A 27,871-nucleotide genomic window follows, 5' to 3' on the forward strand; every position below is an offset into this window, starting at 1 on the left:
AAAATTTAGATTGAATTTGAAATAGATTCTGACTGAGAAAATGTATAACAACATTACCAATGAAACATGAGCAAATGAAAGAATCTCTCAATAGTTGCTTAACCTGCTAGAAATAGCAGCTAGTCTCTCTCAGATCACACTCTACCATTTCAGGAAGAACACATTGGATAATGCAGAGCTAAATATATTATGTCTCAAAATAGACAAGAGAGTTACAATTGGATAACATTTAGTTATAATTCTGCTGCCCAATAAGGGCTACCCTAACCCTAACACAACAGTAATAATGAAACATGTCTGAAAGTACCTGATATTTCTCCACGGTATGCCTTCTGAATCTGTGAGTCCCAGCTATCTTTCTTTCCACCAATGTATATGTAAGCTTGGTTGTTGAATATACTCATTTGCTCACCTGTAAAAGATAATTTAGATAACATGAATGTAAGAATATGACAAGCTGAATACACAGAATGAGTGAAGATGTAACAATGACTGCTAAATTATAAGTTTGAAATCCAATTTCCAGATTTTACATGAGTTTTTTTACTTCTGCATCAGATAAAGTTTATATTTATCAGTGATGCTTTTGTTTCCTTAAGAGTTGTTTCCATATATGAAATCATTTTTGATATGCCTATTATTCATTACTGTAATAAGTAATGAATTTTAATATAGTGAATCGATATCATCATTATCATCATCATCATCATCATCATCATCGTTTAACGTCCGCTTTCCATGCTAGCATGGGTTGGACGATTTGACTGAGGACTGGTGAAACCAGATGGCTACATCAGGCTCCAATCAGTATTATTGATAAGTATTCTTGTTAAAAATATTATTGTAACAATTTTAAAATGCTTTAATGTTCTAATTCTAGTCCAAGATTTTTTTCTTAGCACTAGTAAATTATTTTAGTAAATTTGTTAGTATGAGTTGAATTAGAGGGGTGAGAAATAGTGATGAGCAGTGAAAGATCTTAACACCAAAGGATATGTTGCATTAGTTATAAGCTAAATAATTCATCGTTGTAGGCAAAGTACAGATTTTAAGTACACTGAATTCTGTATAATATTGATGCTATATATGACAGTCTTACTGCAAAAAGGGGATTAAAAATGAGAATCATATAGTTTCTCACCAAATCAATACTCTCTTTTAATTCTCTTGATTTGATAGTTTTGCATAAGGTTAAATTGAAATCTATGAATTTCAGTATTGCATGACTTAAGCTTAGAGATTTGGCACATTCATTTACTCTAAAGATTAGTTCATGAATCTTTGGATCACACAGTTTTCAAAGCATTCTTATTCCAAAGCAACATATAAAATTAGATTCAACAAATATGGAACGCCTCAACTATATTTTTAATAAAGAGTTTGGTTATCACTGCAAAAATTATAAATTGTTAATTTTCTAATTCTGTTCTCTAAATTATTTCACAATGAATATTTTGATTCCCTATTATATAGCAGGTTGTTATCTTTTATCATAACAGGCAAACGCAGAGTGGTGGATTAGAAGAATCAGTAGCATGGCCTGAGTTCAAGTCTTCCCGAGATCAACTTTACTCATCATCTTCCCAGGGTCAATAAAATAAAGTATCAGTCAAGCTGACTAAGCTCTAATGCCTATGTTAGAAACAATTATATTAAGCTTGTTATTTACCCCTTAGTTGCCTCAGCTACTTCCTTTTAGGATATCCATCATTATCTACCATATATGTTCTATCAAACAATACCCAAGTATTTTATTTTTCTCTAAATTAAAGGATAATATTTATTGTTACAAATACTCTTGGGCAAATTCAGAAAAAAACCAAAAACCAAAACAAAACAAAAATGTAAACAAACCAAACACTTTTAAAATTGAAAGCAAAATAATTTGATTGTTTTATGATAATGCAAATAACTTATAATGAATTAAAATTCTCATGTTGAAATTAAATTAAGATTAATATTCAAATAATGAATTTAATAACAGGCCTTACTATTCATTGAAAGTAACAGCTGTTATTAGAACATGACAATAACATCAAAGGTTTTACATGTTGTAAAACTGGAACCTAATACTGTAGAAATTTCTTTAGGATAATCCAAACGCAATGCTTCCTCTAAACTGAAATCCTAGCTAGATTAAAACAACAACAACAACCCTTTATTTTGATACAAGTAATACAAAATGTATACTCTGAGAACTAAGATTCTAAAATCCAGGTAATAAACACACACACAAAATCACATACAAGCACACACACAAAAACACACACACTTATACACACAGACAAGCAGATGCATGTGTGTGCACACACATACACCCACACCTACTCACACACACCCTCACACACCCACACCCACAATTAGACCTGTAGAATCCCATAAGGAATCAATCTTAGTTAAAAACATGGAATATGCTATTTAGAACACTGAAATTTGTTTATTTAAGATTTTTATAGACAACTTCCTTTTATTATTCATGAAAAAATTAATTTTATGTCATAAAAATCTAAGGATTAAAATTCTCAGTACATATAAATGTTTTGAAGTTATTTTTAATGCATTCTGTTCAGAAAGACAGGAGAACTAAAGGGAAAGGAGAAGAAAATTGATTTAATACTCCAAAGAATAATAATATAACAACTAGAGAAAATCAATATATCTCTATTCTGGGGTTAGATTTTCACTTCAAAATAAAGCATACATATAGAAGTAGCCATTTATGTATGTCCAGCATTGTGTGTGCTGATATATACATTTTCACACATGTGTACTTATAACAGGTTCTATTTATAACAAAATCTGTCAAACAGAACATTCATTTTATAAGTTAACTTATCCTATCAGTGTATATATGATATGTATACTTACAATAAGTGAAAGTATATCCAAGCAACAGTAAATTTTTAAATCCATATTTTGATTTGCATTTGTTAACAAGTTGTTATATAATGTTTGTGTAGAAAAGAAACTGTTAAAACTAAGTTCAAGCATATGTTTCTCTGTGTTTAATAATTTTTCTGTTTAAAAATGAAGCACCTCTAAACATCTTCTGGAGAATTTGAAGAACACCTCAGGGTGGAAAAAATTGCTTACATATTTACTCTACCCATATACTTGATTAACTTGTATACTTGAATACAGCCAAAGAAAGCTGTCTAAATGATGTACTAATAAATACTTCTGAAAAATTAAAAACACTGTCAAACTGCATCTTTTATAACTGTTGTTATAACAGTTAGAAAAGATGTAATGTCATCATTTAAGTTTATTTAATTTATTCTTTGTTCCTATTATCATTATTATTGTCTCTCCTTTCAAATATTCTGTTGAATATATTGACTATTCTTTTCAGATGCCTCTCTCCCAAACTATTAAGTACCAATTGTGCAATTTAAATAAAAACTTCACTAACTCATTTCTAGTATAAAAGAACATGCAAAAAGGCACTATAATCACTTTCTTTTTGACTCAGATCTCAAGAAACTTAAAAATTTAACACTTCTAAGACAAATTCCCCTAACATAAGTTGCTTGTGGATAAGATGGAAAATATGGTATCTTATCCAAGAACAACTTGGATATATGCATACATACACACACACACACACACAAACATACATACATACATACATACATACAGACAGACAGACATAAATGAATATATAAAATGGTGAATTTGAATGACATTTAAAATTTACGACAACTGTTTTGCTAAAGTTTTATTCAAGGTAGTCATAAAAGATTACATCATAATATACAATCCACCATCATCAGGTAAAATTTTGAACAGGTAAGATTTTACTTGATGATGGTGGATTGTATATTAAATAAAATTCTACTGAAACAGATATCTTAAATTTTAAACACCATGCATGTTTACTATTTTAAACCTATGCCACACCAAGGATTCACTGGATAAATGGATCAATGGTTACAAATTGGATTTGGTACTTGTACATCTATGGTATTCTGCCAGCGATTGAAGTCTATGATATTGTTTTATTTCACTGTGGCCTCTATGTGTTTGTACCTAGCCATTTTCTGGCATCTTTCATGCTGTTGTATTTTGATTCTTAAAGAATCCCTATAGCTAAATTTTCTATCTATCTATCTATCTATCTATCTATCTATCTATCTATCTATCTATCTATCCACACACACACACATTTGTTCATTGTTAATAAATATATTAATAAACCCACAAGATATGATACAAACAGTGTACACATGTAGAAAACAAAACTTTTCTTCCCAAATGAATATCTGTGAACACACATACATATGAGGATGTGCTGAAAAGTTCCTGGCTTTGGGCAAAAGAAAATACAGGGGGATAGGTTAATTATTATTTTATTCAACATATTCCCCTCTCAGATTCACACACTTATTGCAGCGGTCCTCAATTTTTCTAAGCCCCATAAAAGAACTCAGAAAGTTGGGCCTCCAACCAGACCCTTCGTGATACCCTTAAAGCACCCCACCATATGCATATATTCATCTTTATATTATACCTTATATAAGATGTAAAAAATCTGGAAACTATAACAACCAGACTTATAGGTTATGGTTTGAAATGTTAGAGTAAGAAGTGATTTTTGTAATATGAGCAGGTACACTATTTTACACTAATCTAATCAGTTTAACATGAAAATAAATACAACTCTTACTTTAAGGTTAACTAATTGGTGTTACAAAAAGTTATCTAGGTATGAAATACTGCATGGACATCTGATGTACATGTTCATGTTTGCTGAAATTTATACACAAAATATAGCATGAAATTTATACCAGTAATGAAATTTTAATTAGGATTTGTTGAAGTAAAATACAAGTGTTTTTTTCACTCTACCTCCTCCATCTCTCTCTCTCTCTCTCTCTCTCTCTGTCTCTCTCTCCACACAAACACACAAAAATTGTTTAGAAGGTTTATTTTAGAATTATTTAATGTTAAAACATATTTGTGGAAAAAAAAATGCCTGATAATAAAGCTTTTACGCAAGCAGCTAAGTGCTTTGCTGAAGGTAGCATAGAACCACTAATAAACAACAAACTGAAAAGGATAACCACTGGTATGAAATAGATATGAAAGTGGACATGAAAGATATTGCAGAAGATAAGTAACTATGTTCAATATATCAAAATATATTTCATATTTATAACATTCACACACTTTGAATATATTTGGTAATGTAAAGTAGTATTAGTGTTGTAACCTCATATTTACACAAATCTGTTTATACCAGTATGGTTTAAGTGTATAAATATGCTGTTTACATTATCATTATTATGTTTAGGTAATAATCATATCAGGTCATAGGGCATGTGGCAAGTAGATGGTATACTATAGCAATAATATTTCAAATAAATAAACTAAGCCTGTTATTTACAATAAACTACTTTTATAAACATTTTATGATGTGTGATTTTTATGATGCACATTGAAAAAGAATCAATATTTTCAGTAAGCCAAACCCACAGACCATAGACCTTGGAGTGTTAATATATGGAATGAATAACTGAAGGTGTATTATGGTATTTTGTCCAGTAAGTGCATGAGTATAACAAGTATGTATATATAGACAAACCATCATTCACTCATCCCCTAAAACCTCTGATCATACATGATATGAAAAATCTTGCAACATTGGTTTCTGTAGTAGTTGGTAATGAGTTACTGACATAATGGCCAGCTATTCACAGTATTCTGGAATAGTAGTTCATGATTATGGAAAGAGATAAGCAAGGCAGTGGAAGCTACCAAAAATATTATCAATTTTCATATGATTGCTCAGTTGTACTGAAGACTACACCACTCTATGAGATTACTCATGGTTAGAGGAACTAGACATTGAGCTAGAGAATTTAAATGACGACTGTGACAAAATAATTAAGCTTAGAAAAGTTATAGGTGACACAGTATCAGCACTGATCTCTGCATATGCACTGCAATCAGGTCAGATTGATGAACAAAAGGACAGTTTCTATGAGAACTTCTATGAGAACTGCTTGTAGACTACTGCAATAAAAACTGATAGTAGCCTCCTTATTATACCTTGATGACTTTAACAAATATATTGGGCAACACCATAATGGTTGTTCTGAGGTATTCTGAGTGAATACATAATGGCTATTCTGAGTGAATGAAGAAGGCTCTTAGAGTTCTCTGATGCAAATGATCATACCATTCGCAATACTAACTTCAGGAAATCAGCCAGCTAATCACTCAAGCAAAAATGCAAGCTAAATAGACCTTAAACACATAAGAAAACAGGATAGACAGTTGTGCATACTAAGTCTTTCATCAATGAAGAATGTACTGCTTAACATTGACTAACACTTGGTGACATCTGAGTAAGAGCTAGTTGGACTTTGAAATGCAAGGTAATCTGGAGAATGAGGGTATAGAAGTTGAAAGATCCTTCTGTTTAATGCAAGTTCAAATAAATACCAGATAATGTGTATGTCAAAAAGAAGACAATGACCCACAATAAGGAATATAACTAGGATTTCTACAAGACAACTTGCTGTAAGTTAAAGATCAGGTCTATGGAGGAACAAGGTTCTAGTAAACTGAAATTAACATGGTAGTGGAATGGTACAATAAACAGAACTATAAAGCTAGAATACAAGCATGAAAAGAATGCAGGAAAATGAAGGGAGAAGCACAAAATCATGTAACAAGAAGAGAGGCTAGATGTTATGTATAAATAAAAAGGAGGAAAGTGAAAGTATAAGATTTGCCAACACACACACACACACACACACACCAATAGGTAGGGATCACATCAATCGTGGTCATTAGCTCAATAGGATCCAGCATGAGATTAGCTAATAAGATACTCTGAGGGAAAAATTGATAGATTTGATTTGTTAATTAATCAATTAATAATTACAGAAATACTATTATTTCTAAATCTCTCTAAAAGAGACTATGGCAACAGTACTGGGTACTAATAGTTATTGCCAAGCTAACATGGCAGTCCATGTTAGCTTGGTGATAACTATTAATGCAATTAATAATATTCCTTCTTCTATTACAGAACTGGAACAATTTAGGAAAGATAACAGGCATGCTACAACTCCATAGCATATGCTAAACATACAATAAGGTTGGGAAAATGGATACGTGCTGTTCAATTGTGCTTACATTTGATTTTTTTCTCCCTTGCTTTTGCTGTTTGAATGTAAGTGCAATCAATTTCTGTTACCTTGGCAGTTTGGTGGCCTGAGGATGTAGCAGGCATTAGGATGACATAATACACAGGTAATCAATAAAAATTGTCTTGCTACCAAAACATGTGTAGCACAGATTGAACTGCCAATGTCTATTCTTTTAACTTTGCATGTATGTATACATGCATACATGCATGTATACATAAATACATACATACATATGTATGTAATACATACATACATGCTACTGTCCATTCTAAATTATTCCTCTTGGCTCATTTTTATTTATGCAGATTCCCTAGGTCTTTAACTCTGCTGGAAGCATGAGAGGGCAAGAGCAGTGCTGATGATGTCTATTGAGGTAGAAACATAGGTACACAACTGTCCTCTTATTCCGAGATTATCAGAATGTTTTATTTCTTAATGGTATGTCAGCTCATAAGGACTCTTGATTCTTGAGAATTTCTCCCTTTCTCATTTAGAATTGGTTCCATTAGCCACCAGGTTATACCTTCTATGAAAGCAGTTAACTTATTCCTTTTAGTCAAATACATACTACAGTCCATTCTGAATTATTCTTTTTAGTTTTCGTTTTTACATGCATGAACACACACACACACACACACACACACACACGCACGCACACGTGCTAGTTAGCAATTCCCAATATTTGTGCACTATAAATTTTTTTAGTTTATCATATCCATTTAGCTGTCATGAACTTATTTATTGTTAAATATTCTCCCTGTATGAATCACCACAAGCTTTGCAACTCAGTCTGTATGCCTTATTCCACACAAGGTTGACAATTTTAATACCAAGCCATACAAGATAAAACTATCCTACCTGATTTGGTAGCTAGGGACCATCTATTCATGGGACAATCTTATTCTAAGTGCATCCTATCCTAATACCATGGAGAGATAAGGTTTCTTGCAATGCTATAAAGTAGTATGTATTAGGAAGCTCATCCAGCCATAAAGAAATGTCTGAGAAGGGAAATTCAAAGAATCATGACAACATTTTTAGCTCTTCATCTTTAGAAAATATAATTTCTTACAATTTACACAAAATACTATTTTATATGACAAGTTCTTTATCATAATTATGAATGATATTCTGAATTTATTTATGTGCATTATTTATAATCTGCATGATTTATTATTTTCCTTTTTGAAGCATTCACTCATTCACTCAAGTAAATCAGGAAGCTGAGTTAAATTTTTACATTCCTCATTAATCACATTATTGGCATTTAATGCAGTGAAGAATATAACTGGATCATTTATCATGTATATATATATTTATCACCTATATTTATATGATACAGTGTAATATGTGATGATGTGTTATACTGTATTACATAAATTTGCATGTACTTGGGTGGTTGTAATTGTATGGATATTTCCATGATTCAGAGTATTGGTATAGTATGAATGCTTATGTGTACTGTAAAAATATATTTATATACAAATTGAGGTTGTGGCCATAAGCTAATTTGTATATGTAGATGTGTAAGTCATTTTATACAGATCTATTGAATTATATAATGAAGAAATGATCACAGTGTTTATACAGTTACACAGACTCGCAAGCACAAAACACACACACACACACACACACACACATGCATTACATATATACTGTATATGTGTGTATGTGTGCATGTGTGTGATGCTGGGATGGCTGTGCAGTTGAGAAGTTTGCCTGCCAACTATGAGGTTTTTGGTTACAAAAGGCACACATAATTCTTTATTTACATGATTGAGTTGTGGGCAGTAAACGCCTGCAGTAATGATCTTTTTTCCTTCTTTCAGTACTTCATAAAGGATAACACCATTCATGTTCCACAAGATACTTAGCAAGGACTTCAGTGGATCAATCCAAATGCTGGTGTTGGCACTAGTTTCCCATTTACAGACAGCTAGTGACTTTTTCTTTTTTTCTAGACATGCTACACCCATCTCATGTCAGCCACAACAATACAGTGCAGAAACAAGAGATTGTAATTCACTCTGCAAATAGTAGAGTGTTGAGAGAACTCATGAGGAAGAAACCAAACATTGTCTTGCACTGGCAGAAGCAAGGCAGGGAGCTGGCAGAATCATTAGCATGCTGGGAAAAATGTTTAGTGGCATTTCATCCATCTTTACATTCTCAGTTCAAATACTGCTGAAGTTGATTTTGTCTTTCATTCTTTCAGGGTCTATAAAATAAGTACCAATTGAACTCTTGGGTTGATGTAATTGACTTTCCTCTTCACTAAAATTTCTGACCTTGTGCCAAAATTTGAAGCTAGTATTTAACAGAAGTTACAGAGTGATTCAAAGGTTGATGGTTTCGTGTGTGAGCCCTTATCAAAGTGTTAATATATGAAACTCTCAAACCTTTGTTGCTTCTGCTAAATATTAATAAAATACGTATAGATATACACATTAATGTTGTGAGTTCTAGCTTTCCTGTTTGCATTGCCAAACTTATATTAATATGAATTATATTTTAATATATATTAATATGAATTATATATATGTGTGAGAAGGTGTGTAATGTAGTGGTCTGAGTGTTGACTTCCTGAGCTTTCAAACTGGGCAACATGTTGTGTTCTTGAGCAAGGCACTTCATTTAACTACTCAATGTACTCAAATGAAAAGCCTGCAAGCCCAGTTACTTAAATATCATGGAAACCAACCTGATTTAATATGCTGGTAGGCCTGAATGGACTTGAAACAACCTTTCAAGTTATATATATATATACATATATGTTTACACACACACACACACACACACACACACACACACACACACACATATGTGCAAGTATGGGTCTGTGGTTAAGAAGTTTGCTTTGCAACCATGTGGTTTTCAGTTCAGTCCCTCTGCATGGCATCTTTGGTTAGTCATAAAATGAAGACATTGGATACCCACAAAGCTTACTGGAAGTAAAAATAAGTTTTACTACTTAAATAATATAATCATTGCTAAAGCTGGTTCTTTTGAAAATGCTGGGACTAATGTTCAAATAGGGTTTTAAAAGTACAAAGAAATGTTTATCTCAATTATTAACAAAAGTTTTCTCTCTCCTTACAACTAAAGCTGGCTCTTTAAAGCAAGACAAACAAAGCAGAAATCGTATTCCAGAGAGAAGAGGGTGAAGAACTGAACCTTATAAGTGTATATCAGGACTATCGTGGAGGCCACTATTAGAAGATTTGAGAGGGAATTAGAAGATTTGGGAAAAATTGTGTTTTTGACAAGAGAGCCCTTAAATATAAACAGGCCCATCCAACCAAGCCAGCATGGTAGAAAATATGGATGATAATGATGATGGTGGTGGTGGTGTTGACAACATCAACAACAACAATGATCTAGAAATGTTTTTGGTCATTCTGGGTTGGAATTTATGACAGTACATGTATAAATATTTATCTATTTATGAATTTACTAATATAAATATCAATAACCCTCAAACATTTTGCTCTTTATTGCAACTGATCCCTTTTCTCATTTCATGTCTCACAGGTAGCTTTTCCCCTTCCCTTATCTTTGTGATAATGTCTAAATTTAGTAACATTTGTCTTTATTTTGTCTATTTGTTATATTTTTTTATTCCATTAGTACAATGAAAAGCCAAGCAATCACACACCTGTTTGCTCTTTCCTCTCTTTTTAGTAGTTTATTTGACTTGCTAATCAACATGATATATAAAGTTATTTTCGTAAACTTAAAAGAAAGATAACTTGCTCTTCAACTACAAAATTCTCTGCATCCAGGTTACTAAGTTTAAAGGAAATTATATGATCAAGTAAAATTGAAAGCCCTTTGAAACAGAAACAAAATTGTCACAATTTTAAAAGGAATTGAGAATTTAAATAATAAGGAGCATATGTTAAAACTACAAAGAAAATTATTAATGTCTTAAAGGATAATGTTATATGTTTAATGAAGGAAGATTATAAAATCTAATTAGAAATACGTATGCAGAGAGGAATATAAAAAACAAAAGAAAATTCTTATCAATTAATATTATTTAGATTATTTTGGCAGTATGGGTGACAACTTCATATATGTTTCAGTGTTAATATGACTTTTGCAGTGAAGTATAGATTTCACTGAACTTACTGATATATTGAGAGGAGAATCACTCAATAAATGTGCAAAAATGTACACTGGCTTGCATAGTAAACTAGAATTTAAAACAAACTTTGCACAGTGATGGGAACAGTTATTGATTTACAGCAAGCCTTTGGCTTTGGAAAACATCAAATTCTTTGCACCAAACTTGAATACTATATTCATATTTTATCCACTATTGAAGTCTTCATAACACAGAAATCAATATATATGTATACATTATACTGAATCTCCATTAACAGAAACAGCATAGTTTCCATAAGATTCTACCTTTTACTTACTAAGTATTACTATTCAAATCTATAAGTATTTTATTTGCTTGTAATAACCCATAAACAATTCAAATTTTTCTGAACATAAGTTTAAATCAGCTAATACATGGATACTCGTATAGTAATATGAGTGCCATTTAATCTTAACTAGTTATTGACATTTTTATTCCCAGAGAAAAAAGAAAAAAAATATTAGATGAGAGAAAAACATCTCAGTTGATTAAAGAAGAAAATCTCAATAAAGAGTAGGACCAATGGTATTCTATCTATACTACATTACAATGAATCTCTTTTGTGAATGTGTTTAATGTTGAGTTTCATTTTATGATCCTTAATATCTATCACAACTATATAAAAAGTCTGAGTAGTTTAAATATTTTAAAGTTTTACTAAGTTCTTGTAACTCATGAAATAAAGCAAATATAATTTATGCTTCTCTTAAGAACTATTTTTTTGTGGTAGTAAAAAAGACAACATTATTTCTAACAATATTAAGATATATCTGATTGCTTCTGTCAGAAAACATTCAATTATCTGAATTTATATAAATGTGTGTGTGTGTGTGCGTGCACACGCGCATTCGTGCTTGTATGAAAACACACAATATTCAAAGGAACAAAGCCTGCATTCCAGTGATTACATATTTTAAACAATTGAAGTAGTCTAATCTGAAATGCAATAATTTTTCTTTAATCTATACTTATTATTATTATTATTATTATTATTATTATTATTATTATTATTATTATTATTATTATTATTCCCTTCCCTATGATGCTAACACATTTTCAATTCTTTTTATTAAAGTGAAAAAGTTTGATAGCTAGATAGATGAAAGATAGAAAACCAGATAGATAGAAAGACTGAAAGATGAATATATATATATATGTATATATATATATATATATATATATATATATATATATATATATATATATATATATATATATATATATATATATATATATATATATATAGAGAGAGAGAGAGAGAGAGAGAGAGAGAGAAAGAAAGAGAGAGGGGGGAGTGTTTAAGTTCTATTCGTGAAAAAGTTTATACTTGAAGTTATGCTACAAAAGCACATTTCTCATTCAAATGTAAGTATGTTGTTATAAGATGTTTGTTGATAAGAGGATTTTTAACTGGAAGGTTGGCAATTATTGAAATTATTCCTTCTTATGGTACTTGATCTGATTCCTATTTCATTTTTCTTTACAAGAATTTGGAATAGTAATATCAAATTATTGTCATTCAATGGTTTGGAATTGAAAAATAAAAAAAATAGTTTATTATTGCAAATCATTTTAAAAGAGATATTATCTCAGGGATTTCATACTGAGAATCATAAGACTTAAGACGTTGAATTATTTGTAACATACACCTTATTTTATTATAAATGTATTGTTACATTATTTTAGTTTGTCTATTAATCTAGTATAATTACAAGTATTTGTTTTTGTCATCCTACATATGTGTGTGTGCATGTGTGTGTACATGTGTATGTATATATGTATATCTCTCTTTCTCTTTCTCTCTCTCCCCCTCTCTCTCCCCCTCTCCCCCTCTCTCCCCCTCTCTCCCCCTCTCTCCCCTCTCTCCCCTCCCCCTCTCTCCATATAAGTATATATATATGCCACTTTTCTAATATTTAGAAATGAGATTAATTTACATCACAAAAGAAAAAATAAAAGCTCTTCAATCATTTAAGAGGATAAACACTGATAATATATTGAAAGGATGATGAAAATGTAAATACATCTATCTTTAGTATCAAGATAGGATAGTTTATGATAATAATGGTTCTAATTATAGCAGGAAATTTCAAGGAAATATTTCCAGAGAAGCCTAAGCAAGCAATGGAAAACCAGATGTAAAGATGATGATGTTCGTAACAATGATGATGATGATGATGATGATGATAACGATGTCGATGATGAGAAACATTCAAAATTTGATTTCCACAGAAAAGTAAGCAAAGATATAAGAAAAAAAGATGGCACTAAACAAGAAACGTCACAAATATGATATAGAGAGTGTAATGAAAAGGTGGCAAATATAATGGAATAGAAAGTAGAGAAAGGGAATCAATAATTAATGAAAAATTTGAGCTTAAATGAATAAAATGTTATGGACTTAAAATGGCCTTATCATGATAATTATTATGATCAAAAGATAACCTTGCTAGGCACAGCCTGTGTTGCTAATCAAGACACTTTCAATTCAATAACAAAGATAAAACTTCACTCTCTTCACATACCTTATGAAATATCCACCAAACAATATAGGATGTCTACAAAGTACATGTGCAATTTTTATACCTATAGTTTTGTATCTATATTTGATAGAACGAATCTGTAAGAAAAGCTAAGGAAACTTGATGTGTCTAGGTCTTTTCTTGTCTTCAGAAATTTATATATTATTTATTTTACCTATTATTTTTTATCTATTTTTTGAGATTTCAAAATGACTTTTTTTTTTTTTTTTTGCAGAATTGCTGTTGGCTAATGGTTTCACTGAAGGAGAGAAAGCAAACTGCATTCTTTGGTTGGCTGAACTAGAATCTACTGTTGTTGTCAAAAGAAGGTTTAGAACTTATTACAAGAAAGAAGCACCACACAGTGAAAAGTAATGTTTATTCAACTAAACTTCAATCTTTAGAGGACTTGCAAGCTAAGATAATTGATGTGATTGATGATAATTACTGAAAATCAGCAGCAAAATGTTTTTCAACAACTACAGAATCATATTACCATTTGTATACATAATGATGATAGATGAAAACTAACAATCACAATAATAAGCTAAGATACTTGTCCTTTCTTATCCATTTTACAGATTAGTCCTATCAAGTATAGTTACAAATCTACAAGTATTTTAAATTGTATTTTAAATTGCACATGGACTTTATAAACACACTATATAACACATCATGTACTGTATACAATCAATACCTAATAAAATAAGACAACACATTACTCTTACTTAATTGATCTGACGCTATAACAAGAAATCCTATTCTACTGTTGTAACCCATTTATATAACACAACCCACTCAACTCATACTTTGCACTGTCACCACCAAATAATTTTTTATAGTTTTGGCACAAGGCTAACTATTTTGAGTGGAGGTGAAGTTGATTACATTGATTCCAGTGCTCCACAGGTACTTATTTTATCAACCCTGAAAGGATAGAAGATAAAAGTCAACCTTGGTGGAATTTGAACTCAGAATGTAAAGAACTAAAGAAATGCTGCAAATCATTTTGTTTGATGTGCTAATGATTCTGACAATTCATCCCAAATAATACAAACCATATAGCACTAACTCTTCACAATATATAAAACTTTAAAATAGCAAATAAAATCCCACAACAATGCTAAACGACAATGTAGAATATACAAACAATTTTACATTCCCAAAAGATAATGTTGCATATACAATAGGAACGTGGAACCTTGTGGTGTTGAAGAACCTTGCATGAAACTGAGGAGGGCATGATGATGATGATGATGATGATAATTTCTTATGTTGGCCACAAGGCCCCAAGACATTGAGAATAATATAAAAGGATGAAATACACTACACAAAAAGGGGCTAACAGTGATAAAAAGGAAACTAATAAAAAAGATAAAAAATAAATTTCAACAAAAGTTTCAACAACAAAACTTCCCCTATAATAGGGCAGTCCACCTCGAGTAATTTGCCAACCCCACCACCACAAAAAGTCCAGTTGACTGCTATTTTCTGAGGCATCAACAATGCTCTCTCCCTATTCTTTTCTTCCATATTCCCTGTGTGAATATTTGGTGACATTCTCGATGCCAACTGCCCAACCACGGTCTATGCTTGACCCATGACTGAGGCTTAGTCAAGTAGACGGGTTGCAGAATCAGGTGTCATGCAAAAGACGTTCATATAAGTTTGTTCCTTTGTTTTTCTATTCCTGATCTGTGCTATAATGGTCACATGATATGAAGATTATTATCATGGACAGATCTGCTGAAAATCATACAGATTTGCACGTCTCTGACTACATTACTGATGACAAGTAACCAGCCTTTTGGCGAGCATGTATGTGAACATTTTTACTCTGTGTTGCACAAAGTTATCAGCACAAAATTTTCCATCATGAATCCCTTCTTCATATCTTTTCTCAGCAGTATCACCACTTTCTGGCCCGCTCATCTAGAGAAGTCTGCTCCCAGTCTGCTGTCAGCTGCAGTAGACAGTTGTCAAGACAGGAGTAAACAAATCTGGCATGTGGAAATATAGTCCACAGGGCAGACCTATCAGTCCAGGCAACACAATAGTTGAAATTGGTTTTCCACAGCCCTCGGTCTCCCTGTCACAGCAAACCATCAAGTAAGCATCAAAGCTTGCTGTCTCAGGTCCAATTCTCAAAAATAGTATGACAAAGTGCTACTGGAAAATTGCATTCATCTGCTTGTAAGCAAAAAGCACCTACCCATTGTGGTCCGTCCTAGACTGAATTCTAACAGCATTGTTATGCTGCACCTTTGCTACTCAGGTTTGAAACATGAAGGCTATGATACCCTCATGTTTCAGTGCATATATCCTAACTTGAACAATGACACCATTCTTGTCACTAGTATGTCTTTTGTTATGCCTTTTTCTATGTGCCTTTTCTAATTGATTAGTTAGTTCCTATGCTAGTCAATTCAAACATGAACAAGCAAGAAAAAACACGAAAAAACAACGCGAGGACGTGGAATAAGTACAGTGTTATAGGACGCTCAGGAAAGGAAAGAAAAGAAAAGAAAAGAAAGAGGATTTCACATTTTGAGCGGAGCTCTTCCTCAGAAATATAGGAAAAGTCCAAAGAAGGGAAGACAGAGAAAGAAAATCGCCAACGATGCACACAGTCTATGCTACTCTGTCATACCTTATAACTTTCTCTCTGCTAAAGGAAGCAGATGCTTTGCTATATTTTCATTTTAGTAAAACTCATCACTTGTTGATGATAGCTCCAGTTAATTCTTACTTATCTGATCTGTGAAATCTTTATGTACTAAGAATTAATAATAATAATAATAATAATAATAATAATAATAATAATAATAATAATGGTTTCAAATTTTGGCACAATGCCAGCAATTTTAGTGGGAGGCAGTTAGTTGATTATATCAACCATAGTTCTTGATTAGCATTTTACTTTATCAATTCTGAAAGGATGAAAGTAAAATTGGCTTAAGTAGAATTTTAACATAGAACATAACGAGCAGGAAGAACTACCACAAGGCATTTTCTGATGTTTTAATGTTTATACAAAGTTGTTGAAAAGAAATCATCTCTTAGAATATACACCTATGCATGGTGATCTTTATTTTCTCTGTAGCTTTTGATGTAACAAAATGTTAGAGAAAAGGTTTGTAAGGTACAAGTTGTGTTTGAAGAGAAAAGTGAGAAGAAAGAGAAAGTAAGACAAAAGTATATTTAGAAAGGGTAAGTTTGGTGTGTGTGTATGTGCGCATGTGTATTCCTTGGCTATGAATAAAAATTCTTGGATATCAATAATATGAAAATATTGGATAGAGTATATTCTTAACTGGGACAAGACAAATAGGGTAGAAAGATATTGAAACATACACTTTAAAAGCAATCTAATAATGAGTGAATAAAACATACATACACCATCGTTTTTTTTTTATTGTATAGTACATTAGTCCAATATGATTATCAAAAACATGAATGAGAATATATGCATTCTGTTAAACATATTAATCTCTCTAATCAAAATATTCTGGAAGTTAGTAAGAAAATTATCAAGTGTAATCTTGACATGGAATTAAGCAGGACGTGGAGTACGCAACTAAGAAATGTGCCTCTAATAATTAGAGCATTGAGTATGCTAAAAAAAGAAATAAACTAAATCATGAAAAGTGTTCCAGGGCTTATGAGTTTACACACAGACTATAAAAATAGCCCTGCTAGACACAATTCGCATCCTATGCAAGGCATAATTCAGTAGTACAACAATAGAAACTTTAACAGCAAAATACCATAGAAGACATTGAGTAAACTTGCAACGCAGATGATCTCAGAGAATGACAAAGTGACCATACCTATTGATCCATTGATATGACAAATCATACAGATGGAGATCAAGGTAAATCTTAAAGATATTTATGTGACATACAATGAAGAAAGATATGTTTCTCAATCAATGAATCAATTTCAATTTCTTGAAAAAAAATTAATAGAAGGAAACTGTCCTGACCATAATGATAAGCAGAATATGATAGAGATGGAAAACAGAAATTATTACCATAATTATAGACAATTTGGAAATGATAGAAATGATCTAGTCAAATATATTAACCAAAACTCTAGGACTTAAATATCAACACAACATACAAAAAACAGTACTGCCAAGTGCTGCAGATATTTTATGCAATAAAATATGCCAAGATGTTTTGAAATTTTGAACAAATATAAATAAATCCCACAAATATGGAAACACATGCATACACACATACATAGATACACACACTCACACACATGCACATATGTATGTATAAAACAAAACAAATGAGGGCTGACCAACTACCTGTACTGTGCCACAAAAATGATCAGGTATGCACTTTGATATGCTCTGCTTTGGTCTATAGAACAACATATTGCTACATATTAGTAAGGAATTTTTTTCTAATTACTTTTTCGAGGGCACATGGAAACCCCTCTACTCTCAAGAGATGGAGTTAGGTTACTTTCTTCCTTGCCCTTTTAAATATGAAATCATTGAGCACTGTGGCACAGCTTTTTGAGACACCTTTTCTATGCTTTTTCCTCTCTTGAAAGTAACTTAATTCCACCATTTTCCTGTTTTGCAACACTGGCAAATGACATTTTGCTGTTGCTATTGCCTACATTGTTAACATTGTTAGTTATCACCATTTCCCTTGTAACCACCTGTTCGGTTTCAACTGACAATGTTTGTCAGTCTGTCTTTCTTTTTAAATCTATTAATTCTTCAGCAATGCATTTGTTGCTGTTGTGTTTGAGGCTGGTACTTACTCCCACTCTTCTGCTGCTGGCAATATCCTCCATTGCCTAATTAACAATGTTTTTTAAAAATCAAACATTCTAATGTTCATTGTTCACAATTTAAAAAAAAAATCCCTATCAAGTGAATGTGATTAACTGTAACTTTGCTTCAGAGCACTGTTAAAGATGTATTTTCATTACAAACAACTACAACAACCATGAGAGATAAAATTTGATAGAGGAAGCAGAAGGTTTCCTTTTTGATTAGGGTATTTTCAAAGGAATATTTTAAGGATTTAAATGTCATTCTGTTGTATTCAATAAGGAAGCAATTCAAAATATTAACATCTTTTTTTGCATTTTAGAGACTTGACATGACAAGCAGTGCTCATTTACATTGTTTAAACGCTATGCTTCACTATCCACGAACTGAATTAACAACATACACATAAACTGAAATCATCTTTGAAAATGGCACAATTTGGTTTCAGTACATTTTAATACTGCAGGTTGATTTCAAGAATCATTATATTAATAATAATAGACAAAGCATTGACAGAAATGATAGTATTGGAGTAAATGTGCTACAGTGTTTGATTAGTGTTTAGCTACATCTAATGCTACACGGGTCAATTTTGCCTTTCATCTCTTTGGAATCAATATGTATATTAGAGTTAATTCAATAGAGTTATAACTTCGCATCAATATTAGAAATCCTATTTCTAATTAAACTTAATCTTTCAGAGATCAACAAATAACAAATATAATGCTTTCTGTAGAAAAAAATAATCTTATGGTTATAAAAATAAATGGCATAAGGTTTACGAAAGGGAAAGGATATTTCAAATAATAATCAAATAAAAATGGCAGGACAATGGAAAAAGTGAAAATGAAAAATTCTAAAAGATTTTGCTAATGATACGCATTTAGAACAGATCACAGTACAGCCAAAATATGAAAGAGAAGTATCCAGTACACACTACATTACAACTAACTATGAATATAATTACAGAAATGACTACTAACATTATGCAAGAAGCATTTAATTAAAAATGACTATGAACTTGAAGAAACCCTTATTTAGATTACAAATGTGTAATTTCAAAGAATAAAATTTGAGGAAATATTGAAGCGACTTAAGCAAAATAAACCGTTGTATGAATTTATAAATCATGATCCTCAAAGGAATTTAAAAGGAAAGTAAAAAAGACCCCTAAACAAATGGAGAAATATTAGAATTTGGTAAAAGGGCTGGATTAAAGGAAAAAACTATAAAAAATAAAGGAATGACATAAGACAAATTATGCTTACAATAGTGGCTGGGATCAGTAGGCAGGACATATATAGAACTCATTCTTCTCTTATGAGCCAAAACCAGACTGTAGCGAAAGAGCTTTGAGAGTGCTTTATTGGTATATAAATGAGGCTTCTCATGAGGGCTCATCTCCTGCACATCTCATCTCCTAAAACCTATCACTTCTCAATTTATGATTCTACTCAGTTATTATAATCACCTGAAAGTAGAACAGGCATAAACTACAACCCACAACTTTTCAGCTACCTTACTCCTTTCCTCACTCTGGAACCACTACCATTTCTCATCTTCTCCTGCCCACTGTTTTCATCAGTAACCTCCTTTCTCTACCTTCAGCCATTGCTCTTTCTTCTCTGCTATACTCCATACTTAACACCTCACTTATCTGCTATCATTCTCAATGCCCTCACATATCTACAATAATCCCCCTGCCCCTCAGTTACTCCTATATCTCTTACCATCACTTGTTACAGTAATCTCTTTTCCATCTAACCATCTCTCCTCACACTCTTATGGAACTTACCCCTCTATTCCCCCTGCTCATTCAGTCAGTCCAATTCTCTATATCACTTTACCTATATTCTGTACCTTGAGGGTGTCCCAATACATCTTCACCACCACCACTCTCCCCCTCTCTCTCTTTATCTTACATCATCAGAATTGGTAGAGCAACAGACAAAACGCCTTTTGGTATTTAGATATGTTTATATATGTTCTTAGGTTTAATTTTGCTGGTGTCAGTTTTGACTTTTATTCTTTTGGTGGGTGATAAAATAAATAGAAGTACTAAGATAGATTTAACTGATATATGTAGCTCCCCCAAAATTTATGAAGTTGTGCTTTTAGGTTAGGAATTATTTGTATTATAATTGCTATGAGTGTGTCTGCTCTCACTTTAATTGTCAGCAGTTATCATTGTTGAAGATAATGAATATAATAGTCTATGTGCAAATGTATTAGTTGGGAAGAACATCTATTGTACTCAGTGAATGGATTGAAATTTACTAACTGTCATTTCAAAAGCCACTCAAATAGAAGCTATAATCACATAAGGATGAATAGCAGAGTGATATCAGAAGGTCTCAGCTTAATTCTTGGAATAATGGCATGTTCCCATAATGTTTGCCTTTTGTAACAATGTTGACTCCAATCCTGCATTTATTATTATTTGTATTACTTGAATTCCTGTTCCATTGCAAAGGGCAGTAGCCTTATTTAAAGTTCACAATAGCATTACAACACATTATATATCATGGTCAAAGTAGAGATGAGGGTGCTCCACTAAAGTTACAGATGTTTAGAAATTTCTTTGGATAATTGTACAGATTATCTGCATCATTGCCATAAGTAATGCTTCTGTATGTGACAGTTTCTTTATCAAATATGCTGATAATTTCCACATTTACAGAATTAGCAATAATATAGAGAAGGGATAGTAATGCTGTTAAGTTTGCTGGATCCAATGGCCTGAGTAGAATGACTTATTTGTTGTTCATTTGACACAAGCTCAGTGTTTCTGTCAGAGTACAATTGTCCACACTCTTCATCAATATGAAACAGAAAATCAATTGTATCATGGCCCTATCAATTCTATAGTCATATATTTAAAGTAATTTTCAATTTCATCACTCACTTCTAAAATGAAGCAGGAGTCCTGACTATTTTCATGATAGAAACTCTGTATTTGAACCTGCACATTATACTTTATATCAAACATTAAATAATATCACAATTCTAGAAAAGAAAAGGGGGTAAAAATAAACGACTATGCTATCTTGCTACCAGGTAGTAAACAACATGAAAGGAAAATGATATTTTTAAGCAAATGACACCACCTATGCATACACACTTCATTGTGAAACATGTAAAGATTGAATTGCTGGTCAAATAGTTTTTGACAATGAAGGTCAAAGCATAACTCACACACACGCTGTTATTTTAGAAATAAAATAATACAGGTAAGTGTTCAGGTTGATATAATCAAGTAAGCTCTTTTACAAAATGTGATATTTTGTATCACTGTTAAAAATCAATATCATTAGTATTGAGGCAAGCACCATAGTGAGTCAAAATTAATTATAATCCAGAATTGATTATCTTGTTCATGTAAATTGAATTCATGTTACCAATACTCTTGAGAAATGAATGAGAATGAGTTTGCAAGTCTTAAGTTTTCATGTCCTCTGAAATACAGACCGTTTGTGTCTAGCAAAGAAGCATAGCATTATTGTTAATAATTTCATTTTTTAAAAACGTTTTCTTTTGTGTATTTTATCAAGTCAACATTTTTTTCATTCCTGTAAATTGATGGTTTAGAAGAGAGGAGGAATGAATTATCAGGCAAGCGGAATGTTTTAGTGCTTGTACAGTTATGATTATATAATGAGCTTAGATGTGCATTGCATTCTGTAGCACTGTGTCTTACTTGTCTGTTATGATATAGTTTTAATTTACATATTCTAGGTACTTTTGTTTTCAAATCATTGGATTTAATGAGTTTCTCATGATTCAAAATGGAGATATTTGAGTTTGACTTTGAAATATTTGCTTGCAAGTATATTTTTAGTGTAGTAATTTTTGATGGGGATATTAAAGTTGCTTGCTCTTTAATATGTAGTAGTAAGGCTTTGCCCTTTTCTGCCCTTTTAACAGTAAATTACTTTAAAACTTATTCTCTGTTCAATTTGGTTGTTATTTTATTACATACAAAGCTACATGCTGGCTGCTGTATCCAAAATTCTTCAAGACAGATTAATTATTATTATTATTATTATTATTATTATTAGCTGCATTTTGTCTGTCTTCATGTTTTGAGTTCAAATTCCACCAAGGTTGACTTTGCCTTTCATACTTTCAGGGCCAATGAAATAAGTACCTATTGAACACTGGGGTTAATTTAAATTTAAATTTTAGGCAGTGTGCGTATAGTAGAAAAGATCATCATCATCGTCATCATTGGCAGTGATGATTTACACAGTGAAATGAATGCTAAACTTATTTTCATTTTTACATGAATAAAAATGTATTGATAGTTTCTGGTAGCATTCTCAATCTTATGAGCAAGGAAAAATTCAACAGGAAAGGATATGAGCAAGACCCACATAACTGAGACGAGGTAAAAGGCTTGTTGCATACACTGGGTAATGTTTTCAGCCTCACAAACACAATACTAAGAAAACAATTTACTTTGTGTTGAAGCATTAGAGTTATAAATATCATTTCTTGATCTATAATATAGAAATGATGCCTGTTGATTTTGTAAAGAGCTGTGTAAGTAGCTTTCTATTGTGCTTGTCTATTCATACTTCAGTCTTCACAAGAATTAGATAATATTGCAGAATGAAATTATATTTGTATTTCAATTTCTTAGATATTCAAAGATTTCATATAATCTTTATCCCAATAATTTGAAATAAAATATTTTTTCAATATTCTCATAAAAAGGAATTTCAAATTAAATATTTCCAAAAAGCAAATCTATGATTGGAATATCACAATAAAGGGCCACAACTTAAACGTAACAAAAATAGGACTATATCTGTAAAATACTCTGTAATTAATCTGATGTTAAAAAAATAAATAAATAAAAGAAAGATGTATTGTGAAGGGAACAAAAAGATTGAACAGTTGGAAACAAATGAGAAAGCTAGTGAGACAAATTTATGCAAAACTAAAGAATAAATTTTTGAGGATAAAAGAATAAGTTTTGAGGATATGTTACAGGAAAAAGAAAAAAAAAAAGAAAAATACAGACCACCAGAGATGAAATGTTAAGAAATCCGAAATACTCTTTAAAATAAAAATGGGGAAGTTGAGAGAAAGAGAAATAAAAAAGGCACAGGACTAAATAAACATGTATTTCACACGAAGTACAACTATCAAGAACTTTACTGATACAAATATATTAAAACAATCTGAATGATATTTGAAAGTTGAACTGTAACATTCATATATACTATATGCCACTCTAAAATAGATTATAGAGTAGAATATACTATATATTCTACAAACACTAACAAAACAAATTAAATACAGACGCAAAACTTTCAATGTAATGGACAGATAAAAGGATGAATAACCATATCTTATCTGAAGAGCAAACAATATAAATATTTAGACCTATGCATCTTGAACAACAATAAAATATAATACTAGGATAACAGAAGGTTCCCAAGAAAATCCCACAAATAGTTTATCCTGTCAAACAAAGAATTACCCTGAAGATTTTAACACTTTACCAACAGCTTACTCTCTGGGTGCTAAGAATTTTCTTTATGAGAAGCTCATCCATGATAACAAAAAGCTTGAAATCTCTTAAAGTTAGACTACTTCACACAGCTATGACTTCTTAGTAACCTAGGCTTTATCTGCCAGTGGGAATGATTACAAAACTTCTTTTTCATAGATCTGAAATACTGGGAGTATATTTCTGCACTAAATTTCTACATTGGAATGCTATCAATTTTACACAATTATACTTACACATAAAATCCTTGAAGCTCCTTATCAAAAATGCTCTTTACGTGAAGTAAAACAAGTGGATTATGACATATTACCAAATCCCTAAACTTCTCCCTTTACACATTCATATGAAGTCTTTTCTGCAATAATGGTTGGTAACTATTCAATTACCTTCCAAAATAGTAAAGCAATTTAGTTACAGTTTCTTTGGAAACATTTAAAGAAATCTGGACACACTGATTTCCAGTTGTCTTAAATGAACTCTCTGCAAAGAGTTATCTATAAGATAAAACATCATCCATTAATTCACTAATACTTTAGTTTTGAAAACATGAAATTATCAAATATGAACTTGAAGATATACACCATGAGTGTCACTAAACACGGAGCAATAATGATTGAAGACAATGTACTGGCATGCTTTAAGTCTTGATAATTGAATGATCTGAAGAACCAACACATACATGGAAGCATAAATGATTTTGTATACATGAATGTGTGGTACCTATATATGTATGTATTTATGCAAAGGTAGCTACTACATGTCCTTATCCTTTCTTAAGTTATTGTTGTTTGGTTTCAGGTCATTGACTCAACTTATGATCTACAGCAATCCAGCTTTGATTACTCTATTTTTTTGTCAGGCAGTGGAAGTATCATTGCAAAGTGACATAAGATTATGCTCAGAAAAAGTTAGATTCTGCCAACTGAAAGAATTTATACTCCATTGAATAGAACACAAATGTCATGTGAAGAGGAAAGGACAAAGAATTTAGTACATGTTTAGCACATTAGCTATACATGTGTGTGTGTGTGTGTGTGTGTGTGTGTGTGTGTGTGTGTGCATGTTTATGTAAGTATATGTTTATGAGCATCTGTATGTGAATGATTTCCTCAAAATCAGTGAATCATGTTTTTTTTGTTGTTGTTGACAAGTAAAATAATTCAATATCTATGTCCTAAGATAATAAATAGTCTACTTTGGCAGAGAATGTGGAAGTAAAACTACAGGAGGAGCAAATAGAGATAATGAAAACGAAAGGAGCACAGCAAAGTGTATGAACAGAAACATTGGTGGAATTTATTGATAGAGTATTTTAATGCGCATGGGGATAAGAAAAGTATATTTATTAGTAAAATGAAGAGTGTGTCATTATTAAATTGAGGCATCAGATAATGTAAGATAAATTTGACGACAAAAATTGTTAGAAGTGAGGTTTCTTCAAAAGTCTTTTGTTCAGTATGTTTAGATGAGAATAATGATAGTTTAATTGTAAGTTATGGAAGAGTGGTAGTGGAATTTCATATACTATAATGAACATTGAAAATATTGGTAAAAGTATGTTAGAACGTAAGTTAGAAAAAGGAGTTATTTGGATATGATATAGAGTAACAGGTCAATAGTAGATATATGATAGCCAGAGACACAGAGATTGCACAGTGTAATTTAGAAATGACTAACTAGAAAGAATAATGTAATGAAAAAAGAAAGTTAACAAAGAATACGTGTTATAAAAATTAACCAGAGAATTATAACCACCAGGCAAATATTAGAACTATCACAATACCACAGCTTATTTTAAACTTGGTAAAATATCTCAAGTTTTATAGTGTCATATTGATATTAATGTTCATGTGAGATAAACAAATACAAATGTGTTTTCATAGTCAAATATGCTACACAAAAGTATTGATGCAAATGGAAGGAATTTTATTTTGATTAAAAATTAACAAACTAATACTCTATCTTACTCAGCTTATTTCAGGAAGCTACTACATTCAGGATGATTTAAAGGTAACTCAAAAATGAACTTTGACTACCTGATATATATTTACTTGTTCTTGTTTCTTTACTTGTAGTGTCTGGAGGAAGAGGGCAGTGTTCACGACCTTTACAGGCCCAGAAAGACTAGAAAACTAGATGTCATTAATGTTCTGTTTAAGCTGTTGCAGTTTAATGTTTCTGTTCTCTGTTTAATACTTTCCACTTAAATCTTCAAACATGAGTGTTGAAGATGCAGTACATGAAGACATAGTACATGGTTTTATAGTGAACGAGACCTCTAAGCCTCTAATAGAAATGTTTTAAATGTTAGTACATACTTGCAGGTAGCTGAACTAGAATTTTAAAAGCTAAATGCCTTAGCTATGAACATAGCTCAGAACATGTGATAAAATATGAACCACTAATCTTTTTGAGGATATTCTAATAATTTGAAAACAATGACATAATGGTTCCCCTGTTATTAATAGTGTTTCACGAAAGACTACATGAAAAATGTAATTTTGTCAAATTGATGAAACAATACTAAAACCTTAGATTAGGTTGTACCTGCTGTTAGAGAACTAATATTTTTGAGTTCAAATTCTGGTACTGTCTTTCTCACCTATTTCCTAGTGTCTATACAACTGATATAGAATCCAGTATATTTGGTTTTGAGTATCCAAGGCAACCATTTAGCTATCAATACAGAAGTTTATCATTACTACTTCTGCTTAAATCATCTCAAAATATCAGTAATCAAATATGTATTATTTGTAGATTTGTTTCCCATAAACTACTGTGGTGAAACCTATTTATAAATTCTGCTGTCTGATGCAATAAAATGGAACTATCCTCTCCCATTTTATTTTACTTATATTTTCCCCTTCATGCTGTTACCCCTAGGAGCAGATTAAAATTGATATGATGTTTTAAAGAAATCTACATAGCATTTTGAAATTGTTTTGACAAAGGAAACTATCTGAAGTTGATTGTTGTTGCATAACTGAAATAAGTAAAACTGATGTGAAAATTTATTAAAATAATGTTTAAAATTTATAAAGGTGAAATCACAGGATTCTAATATGAATATAGAGCTGATGTTTATAGAAGTGATAGGGTACAGAAACTTTAAAGCTTAAAATTTGACCTTAATCACATTGAGATTCTTCTTAAATGCATTTTATTTGAATAATAGCAACAAAAAAAAAAAAAGAAGAAAAACTGTGGATATGTTGTGGGGATAGAATCCCAAGCTTGGTTTTTAGCACATGCTAAATACAAATAGAAGCTCCATGGGAACAAAGTAATGAAATGAGACTGAGGAAATGAGCAGGAGAGATATATTTATCCAAAATTGTTGAATATCATAACCATAAAATTTGGTAATGACATTGTGTCTGTGATATGTGCACATGCAGAGTTTCCATATATCAAATAAAAAGAAAGAAAAGAAAAAGGAAATAAAGTAAAGAATTTGCAAATGAAGGTGAGAAGGGTTAAACAAAAGATGTAACAACAGAGATACGTACTTGGAAAAACATGCATTGGACCAAACTCTTCTGAAATGGAAGTAAAGAAGAAGAGATAAAATGAAAAACGGACAACATTGAAACAACATAGATTGCATTCCTTAGTGATTTTCTTTGTGTTTAATGCTATTTCTTTTCTTCATTTAATTCTTTATTTTACAGATAGTGAGTCTGTAAGAACTATGTGAGTTTGAGACGAAATGTAAATGCTCATGTATCT

The 27,871-nt window shown here is 31.4% G+C and overlaps 1 protein-coding gene across 25 annotated transcripts in view; it reads right to left on the reverse strand.

Moving 5' to 3' along the window:
- The window catches only part of LOC106880165 (neurexin 1), a 358,761-nt gene that overhangs the window by 27,181 nt on the left and 303,709 nt on the right, over positions 1–27,871 (reverse strand). For 15 of the 25 annotated variants that reach the window (XM_089351552.1, XM_089351543.1, XM_089351550.1 and 12 more), the window contains one exon: positions 308–412. In XM_089351552.1, the coding sequence (XP_089207678.1) occupies positions 308–412 (105 nt within the window). Of the gene's footprint in view, positions 1–307; positions 413–27,651; positions 27,682–27,871 lie in introns of all 25 variants that reach the window. The other 10 variants (XM_089351541.1, XM_089351537.1, XM_052967514.2 and 7 more) reach the window with 1 other exon arrangement.

This window comes from Octopus bimaculoides, chromosome 4, assembly GCF_046866305.1.
Source record: "Octopus bimaculoides isolate indiv1 chromosome 4, ASM4686630v1, whole genome shotgun sequence".
In the NCBI taxonomy this organism is placed as follows: domain Eukaryota; kingdom Metazoa; phylum Mollusca; class Cephalopoda; order Octopoda; family Octopodidae; genus Octopus; species Octopus bimaculoides.